At 37.9% G+C, this 27,622-nt stretch overlaps 1 protein-coding gene across 15 annotated transcripts in view; it reads right to left on the reverse strand.

Moving 5' to 3' along the window:
* Positions 1-2,565: 2,565 nt before the first annotated feature.
* FBXL4 (F-box and leucine rich repeat protein 4) overlaps positions 2,566-27,622 on the reverse strand; it is a 57,363-nt gene continuing 32,306 nt past the window's right edge. For 8 of the 15 annotated variants that reach the window (XM_035561740.2, XM_035561737.2, XM_050709793.1 and 5 more), the window contains 3 exons: positions 16,503-16,574; positions 15,041-15,353; positions 2,566-7,500 (listed from right to left, as the gene is read on the reverse strand). In XM_035561740.2, the coding sequence (XP_035417633.1) occupies positions 7,337-7,500; positions 15,041-15,353; positions 16,503-16,574 (549 nt within the window). In that variant the 3' untranslated portion in view covers positions 2,566-7,336. The remainder of the gene's footprint in view (positions 7,501-15,040; positions 15,354-16,502; positions 16,575-27,622) is intronic. The other 7 variants (XR_004780972.2, XR_004780967.2, XR_007708044.1 and 4 more) reach the window with 2 other exon arrangements.

The raw sequence follows: 27,622 nt of genomic DNA on the forward strand, positions 1-27,622 counted from the left end.
ATTAGTTTCCAAACCACAACCAAAGAGCTATTTATTAATTTCCCTCTGTTCAATGCAGAGTAGTGTGTATCGTGCAGAAGTCTTTGGTGCAGCCATAAGGAAAGTAAGTCTAAATAGACCAATGTTCAGCAGAGGGAACCCATCTCCTGAGAGTGAGCAGAGGACCGGACTGACAGTAAAAACTGTCCTTAGCCAACAGCTCTTGACAATGGTACGATGGTAAATAATCACACAAGGGATGGTAAGTTCATCACATCATACTCAGTACCTCCCTGAAACGCTCTGACAGCTCAGTGTTTCATAAACTGTCCTCTTTTTCATCTGCATTCGAATTTTCATGGTTTGACACTACAAATAGTTAATCACCATACTCAGTTTACAACAGAGTAAGCAGGAAAAAAAAATGGCACTCAAGACATGGTGATCCCAATTTAGTATTTCCCAAAGCAGTATAGTTTCTAAACAGAAGCTAGCCTAAGTTTTGCCAGTACCCCAAAACAGAGACATTTATCTTAGCCCTTGGTGTAACTTTCAGACTTTAGAGTCAGAATAATACTACCATAAAAAAGTTGGGTGCTTTTTTTTTGTGCTTACCAAAAATTTTTGTTACATTTACGCTTTTCCACTAACATAAACCAAAATATTACATCTCTTAAAAAAAGAAAAAAAATAAAAAGATTTTTGCGCCTACTTGTGACATTACAATTTTTTTAAGGTACTTGTGTGGCCAGCAGGACTAAGGAAGTGATTGTCCCCCTGTACTCAGCTCTGGTGAGGCCACGCCTTGAGTAAAGCTTTCAGTCTTGGGCCCCTTACAACAAGGACATCAAGGTGCTGGAGTGTCCAAAGAAGGGCAACAAGGCTGGTGAAGAGTCTATGAGGAGCATCTGAGGGAGCTGGGGCTGTTTGTTCTGGAGAAAAGGAGGCATTATGGATGGGGCCTTATCGCTCTCTACAACTACATTAAAAGAGGCTGTAGCAAGGTTGGGACTGGGCTCTTCTCCCAAGCCCCAAGTGATAAGACAAGAGGAAATGGTCTTAAGTTGCACCAGGGTTGCAGTTAGGTTGGATATTAGGAAAAAATTCTTCACTGAAAAGGATGTGAAGTACTGGATCACAGGCTGCCCAGGGAAGTGGTTGAATCACCATCCCTGGAGGTCTTCAAAAAATGTGTACATGTAGTGCTTAATGACATGGTTTAATGGTGGATTTAGCAGTGCTAGATTAAAGGTTGGACTAGATGACCTCAGAGGTCTTTTCCAATCTAAATGCATCTATGATTCTGTGATTTCTTCCTTTCCCTCCCTTCCACCACTTTCACCAATCAGTACCCTGACACAAACAGAACAACCAGAGTGCATGTCTCAGATTACAAAGTCACTGAGGGGCTGAGGTAGGAAGGGACCTCTGGAGGCCATCAGGTCCAACCCCTGCTCAAGCAGGGCCATCTACTTGACCAGGGCCACGTCCAGGTAGCTTCAGATCTCTGAAGAGGAAGACTCCACAACTACTCTGTGCCAGTGCTCAGTCAACTGAGTCAACAGTAGTTCCTGATGCTTAGACAGAACCTCTCGTGGGCCTGTTTGTGCCCGCTGCCTCTTGTCCCGGCACTGGGCACCACTGTAAAGAGCCTAGCTCCCTTGACTTATTCCCCTCCATCAGGTTTTCCTATCACCCAAGCCTTCTCTTCTCCAGAGCCTCCTTTTTGTTTTTACCTCAAAAGTACAGTCTGTATGGCCCCAGAAAGGACAAACTGCAAAAATCCTAAGCAACTAAATTTTGCATGCGTCTGTATGTGCATGTGCCTTTAAAAAAAATAATGCAGGTGGGCAGTGGTAGGTGAAGAAAAGAATATTTTTATGTAGTTCATAAAAAAGAAACAAAATTGTAAGAGACATTAGGAACTACTGCACAAACATGTATATAAAACTGCGATATCAGTGCAACATTTTACAGGAAACTAAGTTTCTGGGAAAGGTAACTGCTTATCTAGAACAATGAATGCACCTTCTTCATGTCCATAAATAGTCTGGCCACCTTTCCATGAATTTTCATACCAACTGTCTCAAAAGTCCCATTTGCTTCTCTTTCTCAACTTTCTTGGTATTTGGTATTTCTTTAGTATCCACGGAAAAGTGTTTTTTTTTTTTAATTTATATTATTTGTTTGTTTTTAGAAAAAGGGAATAAAACATGCAAGAGAAAAACTTCATTCTTCACAAAGGATCCTTTCAAACTTAGGACGTCTTATGACAACCATCATTCTTAAATCAAATCAAGCTAGAGCTACACAACTCAAACAAAAACAACAATACTTTATCCATCAGCTAAGAAGATAAATACCACCACTGTCTGCTATTACTGAGGCTGAATCTTCTTAAAAAAAGAGACATCTTGCCAAGGCCCTTCTTTGAAGATCATGAGGCCCTTCACACACAAGACTCATGACTCGACCCTTCCTGATGTCAGCTATCACAACTTGTCCCATGCGTGGTAGTATTTAATTAAAAGCCCTTCTTGGACTTCATTGTCAAGTAAGAAATCTGAAATCACAGAAATTAACATCTCAGTGAAAGACAAACTTTTATTTTGGAAAAATGTTGACCATGTCTAACATAGCATGTACAAATGCATTAAACCAGGAATCTTTCGCTTAGTAACATCAAAAGCTACAACTTACGGAATCATTGCAAGAGAGTAATAATGAACATGTAAATCAATACATAAAGCCACCCCCAAGCTCCATATAATAAAAATGCTACATTTTATCTAGTTTTTGTAAATTTAGTAGTCCTGCAGATGCAATATGGGAAACATATCCCATAAGATGCAATAACTACACACAGTAAGAACCAGGACTGAACACACAATTTTTTCAAATGCACAGTGGGTAACATTGCTGATGACAGGAGAACAGTTAAAGTAGTCATAGGTTTAATTATAGCAATATGAAAGATTATCAAAATAAATGCAATACATTAATTCTGTTTTCCAGTTAATTTCATGCATTCACAGAACCATACACATAGCCAGTTAGGTACATGAAATTTTAAGATAGAGAAAGGGGATGCATTTCAATTTAATAAAAAAAAAAAAGACACACTACAGGCATTGGCAAGGGACTCAGGGCAGAAGCAGATCCTGGAATTAAAAAAATATATATATATATATATATATATTTTTTTTTAAGTTGTCAACATCTCTGATTCAATTCTTTCTGAATAGATTTTAGATGGTTTTGACATTTGGGGATGGATGTTGTTCCAGCCTTGTTTTTCGCTATTCCAAGGCAGGTAGTACAACCCTGGATGGAATTAATCTCCGTTTGGTATTCTAAAGAAAAGTATCTAACCTGAGCTAAAAATCACAGCTTCTGCAGTCTCCACAGGGGCTCTCCAGAAAATCATTCATTCTACTTTCCTTAAATATCTATCTTAGGAGAAGATTAATAGCTCTCTAGAGGTGCCCGGATTCCTCCCGTAAACCAAATGTCTAACTCTCAGACAGCCAGCACTCAGCGAGATGAATTCCACTCAGTGTACCATGATCGCTGGACATCTTACATCTGGAAAAGTTAGCGTGATAGCCATAAGGAAAGAATTGGGCAATAAATAGAATGGGTTTCCTTTTTTTTTTTTTTTTTTCTGGTCTGAAATTTGGATATCTAGGTACATGGGTATTAAAAGGTTCAAACTGCTATGTGAACTGTTCTTCTAAAGTCAAGCTCAGTAATGTACTTAATTGAGTGCATAATTTAAACAAAAGCAGCCCATCCATGTCCAGAGAGCTATCAAGTCTAGTCAGACAATTTGGGATTATGAATACAAGTACGTACGCTATTGAATTAAAACCTTTGAGAGTTGGGAAGATGTTTTAACTGCTAAAGTTTTCATATTAACTTTTTAAATGACCAGAAGAATGAATGACATATCTCCCTACGTGACAGCCCATGCCAACTTCATACATATAGTACAGAAATCCCCCTTAAGTAGAAGAACAGGAGAACTTCAGAACAAGACACCTTTCCTCCCCCCAGGCATTTTAGCAATGTAATTTATTTTTTTTTTTAACACGTCACCAAAGCACATCTATTATCATGCTTCAGAAAGATAGATGAGATCAAAGGACAAGATAAGAAAAATAGAATATCCTTAAAAGCAGGATTTAGATAATGTAACAGAGGGATAGTCGACAGTCGGAGATGATGACCCAATTCCAGAATAATTAAATTCCTCTGACTGATTTGGCATCATTCATTTTGGATTAAGTGAAATTAGAACAAGTTTCCCTCTATATGACTGCTTCACATGGAGAGAGTCCACAGTAGTTATCGGACTTTGCATTCACACTCTACCATACCCTGTAATATCTTTCATGTGTAGACAAACAAAAGGCACTGTGGCAAAGCAACACAGGAAACACCGGGCACCTAATGGCCAGGCTTTTCATGTTGCACAGATGGAGAGGGACTCAGTTTCTGTGTACAGTAGAACAATGTTTTAAAAACACAACTGCTACAAAACACCTTTGCTATTATGATTACTTCACAAAAGTAACTGATGCATGAAAACCTTTGAGATTTATACATAGAATGTATATATACACACACAACGTGTATATACATACATATATGTATAAATGGTATATATGCACATCTAAGTATAAAATAACTAAAAATACAGTGACCTATTCTTGCTTCATTGTGACATATAAGGAAGGTCTAAAACTATGTTATTTTCTTTTCTTAGAAATATCAGAAATGTAAAATCTGGTCTTTCCTCGCTTTGCTGGAAGACTTCTTGCCTGTATAAAGCCATAGCTAAAAGAGCTTTTAACTCACTGATTGAAGGTTAAGGTGTACAAGTATAGATTAAAGTATTCCCCAATTATTTCTCAGCTATTTGACTTTATTACATTATCAATAGCTAAGTTTTAAATGGTCCAAATAAAGAACAGACTTCAATTTATCTTTCAAGATAAAATAGAACATTTCTGACAAAACCAGCTTCAAAAAGAAGGCACAACATAAAGAAAAAAATAGTATGAAAAAATGTCAATTTAAACCTCCTTTATACTACCTAAAATGCAATAGAGAACAAAATCCTTTACACATACATGATTACAAAAACACTTAACTTGATTCGCTGATGCTGTAGTTGTGAGACTCTACTATTTACCTAGTTTACCAGTATGAAGGCACAACGGATATAACTTCATCCACATCCCATTCTATTTACATTGGAAAACAAGGAAGATCTCTAAGAAAAAAAGGAAATAAACACAGATGCACCCTGAGAAGTAAAATTTCTCAACAAAAACATTTGTTTTAAAATACTGTTCTTTGTAAACTCCTGTTATCTGAACCTGTGTTTTCCTACAATGCTTAATAACACTTAATATTCAGTTACAATGAAAAATATTACTTGTAGATAAAAAAACCATTAAAAGTTAAGTTCCCAGAAAAATAAATCAACCCAAACCTGATTGAAACAAATGAAGTCGCAACGTAGAAATCATGCTAAAGCTGACATCTGTCAGTGGGGAAAAAAATATCTGAATTTAAAGATCTCTAACAATGTCCAGTTTAATAAAAAATGGAATGGCATAATATAGCTGGAAATCCCATAGTACCATCTGTGTAGAGGGAAAAAATAAAATCAAAAAGCCAACTGTGTATGCCCATCTTCAGATCTGGAATTCCCAAAAGATTCTGTAAAATTAAAAAAAATCAGAAGAAAAAGGTCTTTTTATAAAATCAGATAGATGTTTTGTAGCTGTTTCATGACATGGTTTATAAAGTATTGGCACCAGCACAAAATGTTCATAGTGTTCATTCAGGAGTCAGAGATTGTCAAATCTATAACATTTTGTAGCAGTCCTCTACTAGTGGATGGGTTTTTACTGCATAAATTGAAGTATTCTTTGCCAGGGATCTTCAGTGCAATAACGCATTTCTGCCAGACAAAATATTTTCCCTCTTCTTCCAGTAGGTAATAAGTGCCGTCGTGACAGTAATGGTGGAGCCAATATCAAATGACAGGCTGTACTTCATGGTCCATATTCATCAACAATAGCTAGAAAAGGTAAAACACTAAACTCTCTCTGTACATAGCAACATACTCTAGCCATGGTATTAAAGAAGAAAGAAAAGCTTCATCCAAGTAAGTACAAAAAGGAGGAATCTTTATAATTTGTCCATCAACACAGTTTTCCTTCTCCAGCAGCTAAACAGTATTAAAGAGAGAGTGCAACAGTACTTGGAGCTATCACCTCTTGGAAAAAAACAAACAAAACAAATACCTTATATTAGTAAGTCACTAAATCATATTTGCCCTTGTTTCAAAACCACTGTATTTTCATTGCTGTTTTACTGAACAAAGATGCTTGTTCTTATACTTGATAGCAGATTTGATTCCAGCGCAAGAGACAGTTGCTAACACATTATCTCAAGTATTATTGGTTGTTTTTTTTTTTTAAATGGTACTTGACATGATAAACAGATGTATCACAAACCAACAGTCTTCACCATGACAGAAATTTGAAAAGAAAATTGCTGTGGAGTTTTCTACACACCATCAGTTATGACACTAAGTACCTGGCTCAAACTTTATATCCAATACCAAGAAGCAGCTGGCAATTTTCTCTCTCGTTTCTGCTATAAGTTCAGGTGGAAGGTTCTTGCTTTTATCTGTTGTGTCGCTTAGGCTGGACTGTAAAACATCACTACATCTATTTCAGATGGAGGAAGGGAGAAAAATGTATCAGATACAGTTCATTGCCAAAAAAAAGGAAGAAGACAAAGTGTCTCTTCAATCCATTCTTACAGAAGCTTAAGCAGTTTTTCAAATAAAAAAATTCTAGGCCTGATCATAAGATCTTACACTGCAGAACAAACTAAAACGCTACAGTATGTGTGTATGTATATCTGTAAACATTTATATATACATACACACACACATATATACATAAAAGGAAGCACCCATCTTTTTCTTACTGCTAAATATTCAACATTTTCTTTTGTCTAGATATTAACATAGTCTGTCTATAACGCCCTATAAAGGGATATTTAAGATGTTTTTCATTTTCTTGTCATTAAAACCACATATATGGCAAGTATTTAAACACATGCAGTGCCACAAGTTAACAGAATAAACAATTATTAGGTACAATATCAACTCTAAGAAATGCATAATATACTTAAATGTATTTTACCCATTTGTGCAGATAATTAATACTCTCCACTATTTCATAGGGAATTTATACTCTTCTTAAAAAAGTCAGCACAAATTCACAGGAAATAACTGTCAAACGAATTCCATAGCAGCATATGTAGTGAGTCACTGGGTGAAACTCTTTTTTATGAACACGTTAGGAAAGTTGGCATTCAGTTCTAGGACAACTCTATTATCAATCTGTGAACAGAAGGACACATCGAGTAAAGAAAGATCTTTACAAGACTCCAGCAATTTTCTTAAAGATGCAGGGCTTACCATCCTTGTCCCTGTTTGAAAACAAAAAAGAACAAACAAATAGCAAAGTTAGTATCTTTTCTTAAAGCTGCTAATACTGCATCATCAAAAAAAATTTAAACAAATATTATGCTATACAAGATTTTTTTTCCAATTAGATTTCAAATGAAAAACTCAGGAAAAATCTTTGCAGATTTTCCCCCCCCCCCCAACTCAGCTGCTTAAGTCTACTACTTTCTCCTTAGGAGAAATGTTGCAACTTCAAGAGCAATTCCTAATTACAGAAGCTGACCAAAAGTACCCAAAGCCACAAGATCCAGGATCTAGATGCTAGGCTTTGGCCGCAAGCAAAATTGTATGCTACACTCGTGTCCTTGATTCATCATCAACTGCTCATGATTCTTCTGGTGATTCCAATGACTGGCACAGTACGCACTATTATTGGCTATTCCCATTATAAATAAGTCAGCAAGGCTTCTAGGACTCTAGATTGAGTATTATACCCAGAAGCATGCAAGAGCAATTCAAGTACTATCAGTCTTTCCTGTATATAGGATAACTGTAACAGAAAACACACTATTTCCCCCACTAAAAACATGACCATAGTGACCAACTATTAAGTTTCACATTGGGTCAAGTCAAGCATCGGATTCAGTCAGAAATAAAAAATATAGAAAAACACATCCATAAGCATGGATCCACTGCAGTTGATGGAAATCTAGTCAGCATAGTCAATGTAGCACATGATTCAGTTGACTGGGGTATGACTCAGTTGCCTGAAGTGGCCTGGTGCCACCTGGGATTCCTTAAACCATGCAGGACATCCACACAGAGCTGGCAGACAAGCCACAGGACTGACAGGAGATCCACGCCTCACTGGAACAGCTGACAGCCAGGCAGGTTACTCTGGGCAAGTAAATCAAGCCTAGATGTCTACGGTGGGCTACATTGCTCGTAAAGGTCATCCAACATGACTGTAGACATCTATTGGTAGATAAGTCAATTTACACACAGCTCTGTCTTGAACTGAATTTCACCCCAAAAAGCTATCTAGTCTAGTATCTTGTCTTTGGCAGGGCCAATAATGCTTAAAGCAGAACCAACAAAAATAGATGCAACAACAGATTTTTAAAGTAGCCGTTCACTGGTAGATACTCTCAACTGACAGAAATTATTGATTTAGAGATTTCTGAAGCTACCTTTCATGAATGCTACTACTACTACTTTTCTGAACTCATGTATATTTATGGACCCTCTCTTAGTTCTACAGTTTAACCGTATTTGGTGTTCAAAAAGGAAGTCAGCTTTAAACCCACCGTGTATGAATTACAATAATTAAGGGGCAATGAAATAAAGAAGCAGTGAGAGCATTCCCATTTCACTTTTTCTAAGTCTTTCATAAGCTTGATGGAACTGTTTTCCTTTTCCTTCATTATCAGCTTACGAAGTATCATAGCATCATTTTGCAAATCTTCGGTCTCAAATTCTTCAGCTTTAGATTATTCTACCCTGTATGCCTGTGCATTATCGACAAGCTCTGGTACAGCGTTATTCATCCCTTTGCCTGAACTACTCAAACAGATCAGACAGATCAGACAACACCTACCATAGTACAGACCCTGGGTGAACACAGTAGTGATTGAACTTCAATGTGCAAAAAGACAAAGCATCCTTAGCCTCTGTTGTCCGTCTCTGAAGCACCTACTCTAAGAGGGAAGACTGCTAAGTTCAAAAACCAAACAAACTTGGTAAAGGTTTCTGAAAGTCCAATCCTATATGGACTGGATCAGCGTTCACCACAAACTCCAAGGAATTCTAGGTTTGCAAGACATAACCATGCTTATAGGGATGGAACTCTCTTTCAAAATATCGTAACATTCCTCATGGCCACTGATTCTCTTCAGTATGGCTGGTTGCAAACAGCTTACACAAAAGATAAACCTACTGTTTTGTAGCTTCTAACCTACACAAAAGATAGTGCCATGTTTGTAAACCTTCACTCCTCTAGTGAAGAGGCTGATTAATGTGACAAATCACGCACCATAAGAAAGATCTCAACAGTCTTGTATGTGAGCTCATTTAGAACTGCTGCATAAATACCATTTAGTCCTAACAATTTATTATTGTTCAATGTATTGATTTGTTCAAAAGCTTCCTCTATTGGCATTCCAATTTAAGACAGTTTTCCAGGCGAATCCCCTGGAAAGAATGACTCTGATGGCAGCCTACTTGATCCCCCTTGCAGCAACTGGAGGCAACAACAGTTTTCCTGGAAAGGCCTTCTCCTGAGTGGCCATATCAAATCTTGATCATCTACCAGTCTCCGCAATTTTCCTGTAAACTTCTTGTAACACATGTGAAATACATTTTCAGCATTTACCTTTAGCCATTGGTTCCTTAATACCTCATTTCTGCCTTACTGTGATGTTGTTTTACTCCCTAGAATTCATTTTCCTGTTTTCCTTCTTTGAACAGGCCCCATTTCCAGAAAGATGCCTCATTTTTTAGTTATCTCCTGTACTCCTCTGCATAAACAAGGGGATGTCTAATTGTGCTTTTCACTTCTTCTATGATAGGTTCTCAGATTAGATGTTTTGGGACATCCTTTGATGTTATCTGTAAACAGGCTTTGCTATCATGCCCCCGTACTTTACCTCACCTACATAGAGGTAATCAAAACTTATTATTGTAATTTTTAACTCCCTTGTCATCACACCATCTGTCACCACAATGGTCAACTGGTTGATGTAACAATCCCTATTGCCACACACAAATTCTGTGATATGCTTTAGTTACATATTGACTTGACCATAATTTTACCATAGTACCACAGCACTATCAGAAGGATCTGCTCTAACACTCCAACTGAAACTCTGAGCATTATGCTATTCATCTTTCCACCAAGCCTTAAAATTGATACTGCAATTATCTGAACTTTGACAGCTGTCCTGTGGTTTCATTTAAGACCAAGACTTTTTAATGTATTTGTAACTGAAATAGGTCATCTTAAATTACATGCTTTACTGCACCTCTTCCTTTTTTCCTCCTCAGACTTAAAATTTTGTCTTAGGAAAGACCTTTCCCAAACCTAAAAAGGCCAATCCGGTTGGTGTTTGTATATTCACACCACAGGATTAGCAAACATCATCCACAGTATTACTCTGATTATACAAGGTACAAGTAATGATACATACATTTCTCTAAAGCACATCCAAAAGCATTGCAGAAGTGTGAATAATATGGCACTTTTTTTGTCTTTCAAAAATTGACAACATATCATGCTAGTTACCTACGTAACACATTTTGGTTTAGTTTGGAGGCTTTTGGACCTTTGCTATTTACTAAAGTATTTCCTACGTGGACTAATTGCCCATTTCTCAAAGTAAATACATAACCAGTGTATTAAAATCCACTACTGGGTTTTGTTGTTCAGTTTATTCTCAAGACAAAAGTCTTCTGGTATCCTCTTCATTAAAGACACTGACTAATGATTTGTTTGCTAGAGCAGTTATATTTATTAGCTGTAAATTATTTAGTTTATCATATATAAGGTCCTCAAATTCTAGAGCTGTAAAGGAGACTTGTGTATAACAGCTTTAGAAGTACCACCTTTGGAAACTGTCAGAGTCCCAGTTTCTAGGGCAAAGGGTACTGCTACACAAATTATAATTAAGAACATTTAAGTAAAAAAAAAGATGTGCCTCGAGTAATTTCATTAAAAATACACTCATAATAAGCTTTCAACAGGGTACACATGAAAAAAAACTTCCAACTGTTACTGAAAAAGAATACATATGTTTCTTGGCTAAAGTAGAGATCTTGAAAATAACTATCACTATTCCCCCAAACACTCTTACCTTTCCTTTTCTTACCTAGACCAGCCAGATTAGCCTTTTATTCTTTACTTTTTATTCAACTTATTGCAAACCCTTTGAATTCTAAACTTCAACATACTGCACATTTTCATGTTTGAATTGACTAACTATGTGTTGATGCTCTCAAGAGAAAGCTGAAGATTTTGACAGCTGGCAAGGGGGCAGTTGGGTTTTCTGTTGCTCAGGAAGGTGTGGGAGGTGTTGGTATGTAGACAGGAGTACATAAATTCTGCAGTAACACGGGTGTCTACTTTTATTACTCTTTTTGTGCAGGACAGACAGTTAAGACTTCTGGGGAGCAAGGTTAGTATGACTTATTCTCCATCCTTGACAGCAGCCAGTAGCCCCACAGCAACATAACTAACTGAGCAGCTAATACAGCATACAATAAAAGCTTTTGGCATTGCCAGTTCCGGTTGTCTCCTGTATTGTCATGAGATTTCCACTTCAAGATCTATAGCACTGGACGACATACCGCACCACTACAAAGCTGTCAGATGATCATAGCTGGAACATTCTACTGCTGGGTGGACATCCTCAAGCAAACAAAAAATAGGGGAATATTTCCTGTATAACCCACTGTGTCAGTCCGTGAAAAAGATACGTGCGTAGAAGGAAATGCTATTTGTAAGCAGGCAGCTCAGTATGTAATGAGTAAAAAAAAAACCCTCAGAACTTAAAAACTGAAGAAGCACACCCTCATGTACTTAGTGACACACTTATATCATACTTGCCCTTCCAAGCTGTACTATAAATACTGCAGATATGGATCCAAACCATGATTTTTAACAGAAGTTTACTTTCTCAAGTATGCTTTACACACCATTTAAACACAGCTACCCATCAAATAACACTTCTTACAGGCCAATAATTTTATGCAGCCCTCAGAAACTGGCAAATTGCATCTTCTATGAAGTCCACTGATTCAGGAACAAGGGAATTACCAAGCAATATTGGAAGATTAAGGAAAGGACAGATGGTTAGCAAGCTGCAGGACCTGCCACCTGAAAACAGCATCCAGTGCACATACAACATTGATTTTGTAATACCACAATATAAGATATACAGTTCAACAAACTTTCCTTCAGAGCCTTAGATTTTCTTCAGTCCTGAAAATATTGTGGTTGTAAATATTGTGTAACTGAAACAAGAAGTTTTCCCTGCCAAGTCTGCAAGTTCTACCAACTGCAGAGAAATACCAACAAAGTATCATCTGTGATGGTGACTATACTACAGGGTAAGGCATTTTGATCCTTACTTAGATAAGTCCCTGTTTTTACACAGTGTTATTGGGGAAAAAAAAATAAGCTCCCTCACCACATGCACTGCTAACCTAGCAGCAATAGTTCTATGCCCTTCACAATGCAGGTATAAGCCAGCCATTTCTTTACTTGGGAATGACAAAGGATATAAAAGAGTACCTCACGTTCTTTCACATCATAGAGAAGACCTGCTGTTCAAGGTTAGTCTTGCAAAGTTGAGAACTGACCTCAGGCTTCTAACAGCTTAAGACCTGTTGTCACACTTCTTTAAAAGGACAAAATCATACGAAGCATTTATATAGCTTATAGTAGAAGGCTCATCTGACATCAGCAGCCAAAAGTTAGAGCATGGAGATTTATTATCTCAGTGCTCCTGCACTTTTAGAGGCTAGGTCTTGGGTTCAGACAGAGACTTCTGCATTTGTATTTGAACACCTGGCGATTCTACTTCCAGATGACCCAAGCAAGGTTGTGATTCTACTTGACAACTCCTTTGAACCACAGACTGTAGTGGGTCCCATATTCAAAGACATAAAGATGGTTTCCTTACTGTTGCCAAAATAACTGGGTCACTCCACATATACTGTATCACCTTGTACTGACTTATTTATAGCAGAAGACAGTCTTTTTTCTCTACTAAGTACTGCTATAAAGGAAGAAAGTTCTGGGAATGGATATTGAGGTTTTTGGTAACATTGTAGATAATTCAACTGGATGTCCTCTGGAAAGCACCTTCTTAACACACAGTCTTATCAGGAACGGTTAACTACAAATCCACTTGACCCGGCAAATACTGTTAAACACTCAGGGAATGGAACAAAATTCCTTTTCCATGTTCACACATTTTTCTGCAAAAACATCAATGAGACATTAAACTGAATTCAAATGTGAATCCAAATGTTAAAGGAGAAGTGTGGCAACAAACCTTCAGTACTGGCAAAGAAGTAGCAGAACTAGCAGACTATCTGCAGGCTTAACACAACTGAGCTATTCATTCCGCAGCCTCTGGTGTAGTGAAAAGGTCAGACCGATTTGTGGGCAGACAACACCATTGTAACAGAAATGCATGTAAGTGGGTGGTCAGGAGAACATACATGTTTATGAAAGACTGTATTCACTACGCCTTCTGGAAACTTTGTGTGTCTGACTAGGGAAAGGTACCCTTGATAATCTAGCTACAAAGCAGATTCCCTTAAATAACAAGCAAAAACACATTGCCACCTGCAAACCTACGCATTAAGCCAGAACAATATATACCAGGTGGAGTTAAGTTTTTATCTGTTCATTCTCCTTTGCCTTCTCCTTGTCTGTTGTTCGGAAGGTGAGTCTCTCATTTAGAGATAAGTAAAATTGCATTTCATGGTAAGAGTGTTTACTATCTATATTGTGGAGACAATATGAAGCCATTTGGTATTTTATTTTTTTAAATGAGAACCGGTGATAGCCTTAAACTTGCTTGAAACATTGCGTAGAGGGCTCTGTTTCTCCACAGCATCACTCTCAACCTAAACATAATACCTCCACATTACAATTATTATTAAAAATATGCAGTGTGGTTACTTTCTTCCCTTTAATATTTTACACCTTTGTTTTTCAACTAACCCTGTGAAAGTAAGTCAGTAAAAGGCTGAATAAATTTTCTTACACCAAGTCAAAGCTACCAGTGCTGTCCTACACTATTTTAAAAGAAAACCTCACATTCCACCATAGAAAGAATAAATTCAGTATCATGAAAAAAAATATAATTCTCAAAGTCCTTACTCAGGAATCCCAAGAATATTTACCTTGGATTTCCCAAAATACTTTTATAGAATCTGCAGAGAATTAGAAATTTAAGATTCACTGCGTTTTTTGCACCTCATCACTTCTTTCTCACCCTAGAGAAAAGTCCATTTTAAGTTTTGTTATTAATTACTTTTTTGCTCTTCAGTGAGACAAACTCACTCGCTGGTAAAAAGCGACAAATACTCTTAACACTGCTCAGTAGATCTGTATTATGCAAAAGCAGAAATCTGTTTATTAGTCACAGACTCCCACTATAAATATACTTTGTCACACTTCACAGGAATAAAATAAAACAACAAAAGCAGAAACAAGAAATTGAATCTTCCGAGAGTCAAAAGTCAAAAGATCTCAGTTAAATATACTGGTGATCATGAAACTAAAAGTTGTTGGAAGAAGTCCACAAAATTTTCAGCATAAGCAATTAATGCTAAACAATCAAATTACACAGTTGGTATAAATCCATTGGATTTTGTGTCAGAAGCTCACTGCACTAATACTTTCATCCCTTTATTTTCATATGATAAGCTATATTTTTAAGAAAGATTTATTTTAAAATGTCTAGAAGGCAATTTTATCATATGGACTCCTTTTTAACTGTAAGGCTTTTGAGACACAGTGAAATGTATACCAATATTCCTACATTTTCTTACCCAATATATCTAGCTGCCGTAAATGAGTACAGTTAGCTGCAAGCTCTTCAATGTCCGTGTCACACACGGACCTGTTGGCCGTAAGAAAGAGCTTTTGTAAGTTCGGGAGTTTACGTGCAAGGTTTGCGAAACAGCCTGTACTGCTCTGTAATGTAGGGCACCAGCCAAGATCAAGTTCTTCCAAAAGCTGGCAGCCTGAAGCCAGTTCTGCTATTCCACTTTCAGTTATGTTTTTACATCTCCACAGATCCAGACTGCGAAGCTTTTTACATTTTGCTCCCATCATGCTTGCTATAAGATCATAGTCTTCAATCTGCAAGGAAAACAAACACTTTGTCATATATACCATCCTTCCAGACATACATAGGTGTTTCAAGATTTGCTTGCTAACACACCTACAGATCTGTCTTAAGCATGTGTCATTTCTAAAGAGCTCAGAAAATTATTCATTGTACAGTGAGGTCTACTTTTACAGAAGACAAAAATAAATTTTCTATCAACCCCCAGACATACATGCTTTTAAATTCACTTGATACTAAGGAACACTGAAATGCAATTAGAAGTTCACTTCCTTTGAAAACACACACTTTTTTTCCTTTAAAAGATAATTAAAATTGTCTTTATGACCATAGGCTCTGCAACCATAAGTACACATGCATTAAAAGAAGTCTATTTCCATTCTAGGTTGATCATTTGCTGCAGCTCCTTATGAAAACAAAATGTCCCATTCTACAGGCAGAAGGAATGAAATCCACTATTGAAAAACAGTAAGACTAGGACTGTTGGAAAAATGTAGTCACGCTGCCTTATTCCTTTGTCCATGAGTCGGAGTATGGAAGGGCGAACCAATTCTGCTTTGTCCTTTGCTTCTCAGCTACAAGGAAGGTCCACAAAGTTTCCCTGATGAGTTATCAGCTGTGCTTATCACAGAGACAGCAGCAAGTTAAATTCCACTGCATACAATCCTGGCATGCACATGTGATACAGCTCAGATGACTTCCCTACAGTAATTGCTATATTCTTTCTTAAAAGAAGGGTGTGCACCCAGCCAAGTCTATAACTCAAATGACTTTTGTTGAAATCATTTCTTGTGTTTGTAACTGTAGTGTCACACACCAGAGTTGACCTCTCAGAAATGACGATTTAGTCTGAATGTAAAAGATAACTTAATTATTGGTTTTGGAAAGAAAAAGTATATGTAAATGTATATAAAAAATGCCCCAAAGTTTAAAAAGAGGCTGAAGAACAATGGAAAAAAAACTACAAGCTAGACTTTAGGCCTACTAAATTGACACAATATTTAGATATACAACTAAGTCATATTCATCGTGGACCTTTCAAAAGTTTGAAATCTGACATAATATCAGCCCAGCATTTAACCTGTCTTTGTGAAGCATAAACTCAGGCCGAGTTTCAAAGCCAGTGTGCGCACACATACACACCCACAGAGAGGTCTACTCACCATGACGCAGCTGCCCAGACTGAGGTGCTGAAGCTCTGAGCAGAAGTTCAGGATACTGAGCAGGGCTGTTTGCTGCCACAGGGGAACACATCAGAAGGAAATACGGAAAGCGAAACAAAGAGAAGAGGTCAATTAGGCATTAAAGGCTGTCACTGCATTTCCTGAAATACAGCTCAAAACTCCGTTACGGACACCACAAATGCCACTTAATGAGTCCCTAGGTACTCTACCCATTGATTGACTTAAAGCAATGGTAATCATTACAAACCTTTACACGAGTCACTTTGGATGTGGTTTTGCATTGCCCTAAAGATACCTATACACCCCTGACCTATCTGTTCATTTCCCACAGGGAAGCTGCTGAAGAAGCATGGCAAGTTCAAATAACAGGCGAGGCCAGACCAGAACCAGAGAGGGCTGGTGACATGCCAGCAGAACAGCAGAGCCTCTGACATTCGCTGATGGGCCGCAGCCTGATGGAACTGCCAATAGAGCTGCCCAGCATCAGGACGGAGCTGGTGACTTTAATGTCAAAGGAGTCTCCGTGCTGACAAGGATACTGACAACCATTGAGCACCTGTCACTACCAGCATGCAGGCTGGAACAGATATAATGTGTACTTTACAGTCATGTTTCTGCCATTTAACGTGGCCATTCTTTTCAGAAATTATTGCACATTACTCAGCCTGAAATTATACTGGAATGCCAGATGCATCTTACAAAACGTTAAATACGTGGCTATTCTGTTCCGTGACAAGAGAAACTTCAGTTTTTTATTTGTGTCTCTAAGATAGAGAAAAGACTCCTCTGCATTGCCTGTAGCCATATTTTGTTTTGTAGTTTGAAATATACTCCAGTGCAAAAAAGAATACAGCCTGGGATTCAAATCACAAATAACCATGCATCATACTTGAAACATTCACCACTTGGTTAAGATTTTGTAAGCTTGAAAACTGCAACAAGTTTCACAACACATCAGTGATTAAAGTCTGCGGATACTTTCAGGATATACAACAGTTCTTCACAGGAAAAAAAACAACAGTATACAAGGGACAAAATAACTGCTAATAAGCAGAATTCCTACAGGAACACTAGTCAACAATATTTGTACACATGTGTAGTATAGCTTATATTTATATTTAAGTTTGCTTATTTTCAGAAATTTTACAGTAAAATAGTTAGTTCTCTGAGTTGTTATATTCTAATGAAACTCGGCAGGAATGAGACCTTTTGTCATGGCACCATGAAGAACTATCTAATATCTTGCACCGAAAGGCTGGCAGACACAGAGCAGGGACACGGTGTGGAGTACTCCTGGAGATCATTTCAGACATCTAATTTCGGCATCTCCAGGGACCAATTAGAAACACCCAACACTTAACTTGTACGGAACCTCAGCTTCCGGCTTGGCCTTCTGAGATTTCATTTCCCAAAGGCAGCCTAAAAGTAGAGGGTATGAATAAGCTTTCCTCACAAATATCTTTGCAGAGGTCTTACAAACCATTGTCTGCCTGCTCGCTTGACTTTCATTTGTTTTTAAAGAAAAAGGTAGACCAGGGAATTAAACAAAGTCATTATAAGAGAGATAACACTTTAAAGCTAGAAAATGTGTAAATATCCAATACACTTTAACTAAAGTACTTATTAAGCAAGTGCTTTATTTGGAGCATTAAACCTGAATAAATGAATAACTCCAATAGGAGGAGACGTATCCTTTACCTCTGTGAAAGCTATCAGCAGAACCGACTCAGATGCCCAAATTGAAAACAAAATCCCCACACTCCTCTCTACAAACCTTAAGTATCAGAGCTAAATAAATCAGTCTGACTGCACACTCACTTCTAGATAGGACTTCTGCAGGAATTCTGGTGACTCCACAGGAAAACTGAATACCTTGATGTATTCCACATTTTTCAGCAATGGTTTCCAGAGTGGAATTTAAACATTGGCCTGAAAGGACAGGAAGCAGCAATACCTTTCCTTAACTGACACAAACAGCTCAGAAGTGAATAGACACGCTGAGCAGTCTGTAGGATGTAAGATCAACTCCATAATTCCCCTCCTTCAGAGAAGGGTGAAATAAATAGGAAGACTGATATTCATAGTTGTCTTGATTAGACAACTGAGCTGATGTGTTAACTTGAACAGGAATTTGGTGTCTCTCTCAGAATACTTTTTTAGCCCCTCTAGTATGAGAGGGTTCTTCCGGTACACATTGAGTTCACATTTGCAAACGTCTTTTCACAACTTATAATACCTAAAAGCATTTTTTAAAGAGTTATTTAAAATAAACAAAGAGACCAGTATTTAAACAAGCACTAGAGATGTGGGTAATAAGAAGGAAGCTTGGTGGAATACCATGGCATACTGCCACACAGCATGCCAAGTCTAGTCGAAGAGTAAAAAACTATTTACTCCATGTTACCTATACTGGGTACATTAATTCCTCTTCTGGGATGCACACGTGCCCCCACACAAGAAATCAGACTTTCTTCAGAAGCCATGTCTATTCTTTTGTAGCCGAGGTGGTTTTTGCATATGTCAAGAAAAAAAGAAACACCTTTCTTTGACTATGCCTAGCCAAGATGCAATCAAGAATCCAGATGGTAAAGGACATCAAAATAACAGGAGAGAATGGCAACTCCCAGAATCCAGAAGCACTGCATATAAGACAACTACCACGGTAATAACCTGTGCCCGTTTCAAGCCACCTGTCCATACAATTCATCTCTCCAATTTGCCTTCAGTACAAGCTGAGTGATAACACTTGTACGTACGCAAAGGAGAAGTGTAAGGCAATCATCTGACCTGGACGTTGCAAGGCAGGCCAAACCCCAGATGTCAGAGTGTTTTCTGTGAGGAGCAAAGAGGCACCTAAACTCTGGATCAGCAAGCTTCAACTGGAGAGAATCCAGTTTCACTTTCTCAGCCAAGCACTGGCAGTCAAATCAAAGAGTCCCCATGTAACACTTCATTCTCAAGCCTAGTAGCCAAGACATGGTATATTTGGGAGACTTAAGTTTTCCCTGTAGAGAAGGTAAGGCTTGGCTTTGTACCTGCTCCCCTTCTTGCACACTCAAACTGTGGAAAGAAAAGCGTGAACATTTCAAAAAGCTAAGGGTTACTTTTTCTTTCTGGAGTAATTTTCATCCTAGCCTCAGCGGTACAAATTTCTTCCACCATACAAGCCAAAGCAGTTACTACTGAATACATGAAAAATGGCGCAAACAGCGGGAAGAGGGGCTCGAAGCAGACACAGTATGATGACCTATCCTATCATCCATTCCCAGGAATGGAGGTGCTTTCAGATGATGGAAACACATAAAGCAACTCGTGCAGTCTCAGCTGTATGAGAGAAGACTGACATCAAGCTGCACAGAAGGATACGATACTGCTGCTAAACAGAGACTTGCAGAACAGACTACAGAAATATTTTAGGGCATGACAGTTGGTTCTAAACCCCAGAAAATGGAAGCAGACTGCCTGAAGAGTCTCTAAACTCTTTAAGAACAAACATCTGTCAGAAAGGACATCAACAGAGCTCGTAATGCCTTGGACAAGAGGAGAGAGGAGATTACCTTTTGAAATCTTAACTTATTCCGTGTGAGAAAGGTGAAGTTCTGCCCAAACGTGAAGTCTTTCACTTTGTAATACAAGCTAGCCTGGAAGACATTTATGTGTTACGTATACATCAATTAGATAGCTGACAATGGATTAACTTGCATCCTGCTTGTCTTTGTAAAGACCTCAGACATCACGTGTATGTTCTGACCTGCAAGTTGGTTTGAACAAACAACCCATCAATGGAGAAAGTGAATACTGGTGTCAGAGTAATACACTTGGCAAGACTGAATCCTGCGTGAACTTTTTCAGCATTTTTTGCATTCATGATCCTGCCAGAAGTGAAAATTATTTCTGATGTCAGTATGATAAGGAAAGCGTCCAACAGAGAGCTTGAATTTAATATCCTGCCAAGCTGAACCCTTCAACCCTTCTGTCTGTGGTAACTTGGCTCAGCTGTGAAAGACGCATGTCAAGTATCAGTATCAGACTCATTGCAATTTCATTGACAAGTAGTCCAAGACAAAAGAAATACATAGGATTTTTAAAAATACAAGTGATGGATATCATAGAATGGCTGTACTGTAACAAAAAGTCTGAAGACAAGTATAATACATTGTGCTTCTGGAAGGTTAAAATAAGAACTACAGAAAAACAACCAAGTTTTACTTTTAAGTCAAGTCTGCACCTTTTTATAGACTTTTTGGAAAAAAGTCTTAGGCTACTTTTTAAAATTAGTTTTGTTTTTTTTTTTTTTGTGAAGGGAATAAAAAAAATAGACTTTTTCACCACAGCCTGCTCAAAAGAACTGCATCTGACATAGGTTGGGAAGTCTTGCAGTCCCTCAATGCAACAATTTGAAAGCTTAAATCTTTTACAGGAATTTTATTCTCCTGCAATTTTTTTTTTCAATGAAGTGAATGATGACAGAAAGAAACCCCAAGCTCTGACTGGACTGCATCCTCCATTCTTTAAACTAAGTTTCCCTTGCTTCCTATATTTTTAATCACTGAATTACTGATTCTCCAGCTAACTACCAGTCCAAAAAAAATTTCAAATTAGGCAAGACATATTTTTAACATTAAAAATTCAGCTTGGGGTAGGAAAAAAGACTAATTCCACCCCTCCATAATTGCATTGTATGAAAGGACAAAGTTGTATTATTTTTTCCTTATTGTTCCCAAGCGATGATCTCATCTCCAGCACTCCCTGCCCCATGCCCCCAACCCTGATGTCTTCACTTACGTTCCAATAGTTATATAACATTAGTTGCAGGCAGATATCAGATAACATGCCTATAGTTGCAAGCTCACAACAAGAATATTGCATTTTTCCACAATACCATAGAATTAATATAACAGCATTCCTAAAGACCACAATTTCTTCTCTCATATTTCATTTACTTATCTCTCCTTTAAAAATGATCTTGAAGAGTCTTTGCAGTGAGTTGCCTTTGCATATAAATTTATGAGGTTGTTATATTTAATAACAGGTTCTATCACAGTATTTTCCCATGTTTCTAGGTAGCATTTTAACATAAATCAGTAGAATACGAGGAAAATACTGTTCAAAACATTTGCTTTTAGGGTAAAATTAGGGTCTTTAGGACTATATTAACCAGTTGTACCGGCTAACATTTAGACAACTTTATTCTGCAAACAGTCACTTTTTCATAAGGCAAACAGAAAATCATCAAAAGATTTCTTCAGGTAACTAGTCAAGAATTATGGAACCTCAAACACCCAGTACCCAAGCAACAGCTGCCACATGCTGTTTGTGTACAGTTCAAATTCACATTTCTCAACACATTTAGCTGAGAAAGTTGATACAGCAAGTAGATGTTTACTATAGGACATCAAAAAGACAGTATACAGGGGATACTAAGCAGTTATATTTTAGAAGGCTATTTATCTGAGAACACCTGACAACATTATTCTATTTAATAAGAATTAATAACCTGAGTGAAAATCCAGGACAGAAAATCCAGCCCTGCCTGAATGAGGAGGGTAAGTGTGCCAAGTGGACGAGGAAGAGGTAACTCTGCAGAGTACTCTTAAGCATTTTGCCTTCCTAATAAAAATCAGAGTCAACGTTCTGTTCCTTAAAATTTTAGGATCTGAGAAAGATGGAAAGGAGAACTGGAGACCTACAGACTAAGGTGAGGCCAATGAAATCTACCATGTCTCTCAGCCCTTCAGTTGCATCCACATTCTCAGAAGTTAATCCTTCAAAACATTCTCAGAACTGCACAAGAAGGTTCCTTTAGTCATGATCTAGGCAGGAGTCTTCCTTGCGTTCCCCAAAGGTTTAAGTTTACATATACGCACCACCCCAAACCTCAAGAAAAGCAACAAAAATGAGACATATTGCTTTATTACCAACCAAATTTACCTGTTTCATCTACAAGAATAAACACCCAACATTACCTTTTAATGTGAACATCCTGAGTGCCTCTTTCTGAACAGTTACATTTCCATCATTGTCACTGTCCTCAGATTACAAAAGTCAAACTATTCATAGGTGAAGGACAGAAAAACAGGATAAGGAAGATGGCTGTTAGAGTAAAGCATCGGACCTCAAGCAATGGCTAGAGACACGATGCATGGTGCAGCATCTGGAAGGCCTCTCTCCTCCCATGGGACCAGTGCTCTCGCACACGGCTGGCAGGTGGAGCTTTCCTGCCATCAGGGGCTGTCCTCAGAAAGCCAAAGGCTTCAGGTTTCGGCGCTTGATGTTTTAAAATTTCAAAGTTCTGAGAATAAAAACCTCAAAGCTAAGGGAACTAAGAAAATCCTTTGTAAGCTCTGCTGGGAAGGCAGTCCTGTGGTGCACCCTGTGCAGAGCCCAAAGGCAAAGAAGGAAAGTGCTCTACCTGGGGGCAGCACAAAGGCCGGGCTGGCAGCACGCATCTCCTGCATCCTGCAGCTGGGGAAATGAACAGCTCCTGCCGCTGGGATAACGACCTGACACGGACAGGACCGGTAACTCTCCTCCTAAAAGGAACGTCCTGAACTATCCTCCTTCATATGGCTGCTTGCTCTCCCTACTACAGGCTGTCATATACAACTCTTGCCAAAACATTTCAGAAAATGAACATGATTACTTCTAACTGCAGCGAAAACTAATCAAGACACTTAATGAAATGTTAACTCAGTTTTGGGACTTCCGGAAACATCTTAGTGAATAGCAACTGCTCTGTGTTCCTGCATAAAGTGGAGAGAAATAATCTCCATGGCAGCATATCACTGAGTCCACATTTTAAACTACAGCTACTACTGCACGTGACTACAGTATCTTTGGAATAGCAGTTGATTTCCGTATGTGAAACTGGATTAAAGGCAATTCTAATAAGACTCCTCACAAGAGAAACAGAAACAAAGATCCCACAAGAGGGAATGAAAGGTTCAGAGAGAATGTGTGTGTTCATAACCACATGTCAGGCATTGGTTTAACCAGTTAAGAAAAGAAAAAGAATAATTAGACAGTTACACAGTGTTAGCTTTGGTTTTCAGGAAGTTTTTACACCTGCTGGCTTCCCAGAAAGCACTCATTTTCAGACGGCTACTATGATTTTGTGTTCTATGGATAAACCTGAGCATCACCTTTTTGACAGAAATAACAAATCTTGGGACAGTACACGAACATTCAAGAGCACACTAAAGACAACATACTGTTTCTCTAAATAAAACCCGATCTAGAGGCCTAATGAAACTATTCAAGTTGTTCACTTTCTTTTGGTTTCATCTATTTTCACTTTCCTATATGTTGCTTTTCAGTTACTCATGCTACAAGGTGAAAATAGCAAGCAGCCATAGCCAAATCAGAATGAAATGATGGCCAGATTTGTTTTAGGGAACTGAATGGCTTAAGCATAAGCTAACTTGTCTCATTTCATGAGAAAGCAAGTAGAAAAGGTCACCTCCTCCTTTCCAAGGTAGTTCCTCTGGCCTTTGGGAAGAACAAGATACTCATATAGTCCCAAACAGAGATAGTACACTGAAAGTCTCTAGTCATTTAGCTCACAAAAACACTTGAAACTCTTAAGCAACCTTTCCTTGGCAATCCTTTTTTTTTTCTCCAGAGAAAAAAGTTGAACTTTATAACTAACTGACCTTCCTGAAGCACAGAAAAGCTTGTATTAAGGTACAGTACTGCAAGAAGACTGCCTATGTAGAGTACCCTATATGTACCACGCATACCAGAGAATCTCAAAGTCTTCAGTATGTATATCTTCATACCACAGGCAAAGTGAGAAAGCACTATTACACAAATTTTAAAAGATGGGAATCGTGAGGCATAAAGAAACTGTGCATCATGCAACGGGCTGTAACCCCAGTCACGGATCAGGAGACCAAAGCTCATGTATTAAGTCCTCAGCTAGTGCCATCAGCACCAAGTCACCGAACCACAGTATGCTGAATGTTGGAAGGGATTTCTGGTGACCCAGATCAGATAGCCTCTCCGAACAGACTGAAAAAGTTGGCTTCTACACTTGCTGACAGTCCCTTCAAGGCCTTCTCAACTGATGTCTGCAGAAGGAGATAACCACCCAGCCCACTGCTTATCACCACAATCATTGGTGTACTAGTATCTTCTGGATAGAGACACCAACAGACAATTTCCATTTACAGATTCAAAAACATTTTCCTCTACAGTATAAGCTGGCATTAGAACTGAAAGCCTCAAGCATCCATCAGCTATCTCCTTGGAAGATACAGCATGGAGAAGAACATAAGAAGAGTGAGAATTGGAAAACATTTGTTAAAAATCAGCTTAGGGTAGCTGCCCTACCCCCTGTCCTTTTTTTTTTTTTTTTTTTTTAAGACTACACTGTACTTGAACTACCGGACTGTTTTTGAGATCATGAAGTAACTGGTCAGCGACACAACTTGTCTCCAAAACTTTGACGGTTTTTAAACAGACGTAATATGAACACCGTATGAGCATCAGTTAAGAGAAGAGAGGGAGTACATGGAAATGAAATTGGAATCAATCTTATTGTTGCGTTCAGATAAACTCTTTCAAAAGTCAAACCACTTGTCTCCTCGGAAATAAGCATAACATTATTTGCAAGATAGGATTCAGGATGTACAGGGGCATCTTTCTGTTCTCCACAGCTATTTGGCAGTGCCAGGGACACAGTAACACTGCAATTACTGAATTAGGTCAGTGAAAGTAATAGTCTCTGTAGCTGATTCAATTACTGTATTTTGATTTTGCTTCATTTGGTCAAATTATGCCCTCACTTATGTCTGCGGATCTGTCTTACACCTTCATTCTTCCCTCTCACCCTTCGCTTTACAGACTCAAATAAATGAATTCAGCCCTATGAGCTTGTCACGGGATCAGCAGGTATCATTAAGGCCCTGCATCGCCTGACCATTTGTCACTGGCTCAACCTCCTTCTGAGAACCTACTTGTTAGCTAGAGGCTTTCGCTATTTTTCACCATTTGTTTGCAACTCTTAATCCTAAAGATTTGTGCCCAAGCCAATGAAGTTTTACCCATGCTGAAAAGCCTCAGACAATACCTCTATAAAGCATAGCATCACCCATAACAGGTGACTTCTGAAAAGTCTGTAGAATGAATTTATGGCAGCATTAACTCTCTCATTGCTCATGACATAAGAAAATAAGGGCTGTTACACCTACTCCTAAGATTCTTACTTATCTTAGCACTGGAGGATTTTAGATACCAAGAAGTTTCCAAACAGATGCTCAAGTTCCAAATTTGCTCTCGGTCAGAGATATCAGTAATATCACTTGTAAATAAAACACGTGCTTTAAAGTGTGTGCAAAACAAAGTTTTGTCCAATATAATTTGATTTTAATTCAGTTCATTTCTTATGTCAATTATATTTATAATAAAAAATTTTAAAGTTTTCTTCACACGTTATAAAGAATGCGCAATAAGATTGTATATTACATGTGTAATAGATTAAAATTTACAGTCAGCAATAAGGAGACTCACGTTTTTTTACTGTAATTGTGGTTTTGGTCTCTTTAAAATACAACTTTGGCAGCATTGTCTATATGGATGGAATACTTCAAGCATTAAATCAAGATAACATTCATACTCACACCATGAAAACATGCATTGCCCATTACTATATACAATAATACCATCTTTGTTCATTGTGTTTGTTAAATGTATCAATGCCAACAAGTGCTTAAATTATGCTGTGAGCACGCTCTTAATGAATAAACATTAAGGAGTCGTGTATCAGCAAATACCAAAACCTCCAGCACAAAAATCTCACAAGTATAATAGTGGTCTTGAGCTAGCAGGACTTGCATTTACAGAGGGTTGGGATTAGTTTCTCAAAACAAGTTACAAGTTATTTCAAGCAGATACAGAATTGAATTAGAAGCACTGAAAACATCAGCTGTTTTAGTAGGGAGGAGCATGGTGATGTAAGAGTTTTTTCCTTGTAAGGCCCAGAACAAGTTACTGAAAGTCACTGAACACTCCTTGCAACAGAGAGGGTAGAATACTTCAAGGGTGCTGGAAGCTTCACACTTTCGAAGTTTGAAACTAACTTTGAACACAGAAACTTGCACCCAGTAACTCAGGAAATAACATTGTATATGGCCTTAATCAAGAATCAGCAGGGTTAGGACCAAAGATGATAAACTCTTCAAGATGGTACAGCTGTCTTCCAAAATATTAACACAGTACTTTTCAGGTTAGAGACAGTAAGTAGACCACAATTGCCCATTTTGCTGAAAGCATGCAGTTAACATTTGGAGCTTTGATTACAGAGACAATGGGAATATGCTTTTGAAAGACAAAACCTATTCAAAGAAAACAGCTAAGACAACAAGAAACTGTCATAAGAATTGTTCAGGTGATTACATCATATTGTCAATATTGTTTTCCTCAAAATCTGTTTTTCTATTCCTGATATGTAAAAATCAATCATTAATTTTTCTGCAGAGTATCTTCTGAGAACTTATACAACAGCGTCATAATTATATAAACAGAAGAGTACGACAAATACCTTAAGTGTCAACGTTCAAAGAAATTTTTCCTTTTTCTCATTAGAAAAGGAAAAGGAAAGAGAAAGCAAGATGTAGTTTGATTAAGGAGATCCTACACCTGGACAGGAACATGGGAGTTTGTCTATATTTGAAAAAAAATACCATTTCTTTTATGTTAATGCTCATGCTGTACTTTTTATAAAGCATCATGCAGGAACACAAACAGCTTCATGACTATACTGACAAGGATGGAGTATTCATTATATGTTATTTAATCACACACCTAAATTCACAACTAGAAGCACAAGTTGTACTATTTATGCAGATGTGCTTTAGCACAGTACTGCATTTTACACTGAGACTGATGACTACAGAGAACGCCCCTTTTTCACTGCCATCACAAATAACATGCAGAGAGGGGTGCTTCATTAAAAATCAATTAGAGCTTTAATTCCTGTTTTTTCTTTTCTTTTTCTCTTTATTATTGCCATTTTTGGCACACAAATACAATCACTTCCATTAAATAATTCAACTTGTGTTGATCAGCTACAATAATAAATTCATCAGACTAATAACAAC

The sequence above is a fragment of the Cygnus atratus genome, chromosome 3, assembly GCF_013377495.2.
Source record: "Cygnus atratus isolate AKBS03 ecotype Queensland, Australia chromosome 3, CAtr_DNAZoo_HiC_assembly, whole genome shotgun sequence".
Lineage (NCBI taxonomy): Eukaryota > Metazoa > Chordata > Aves > Anseriformes > Anatidae > Cygnus > Cygnus atratus.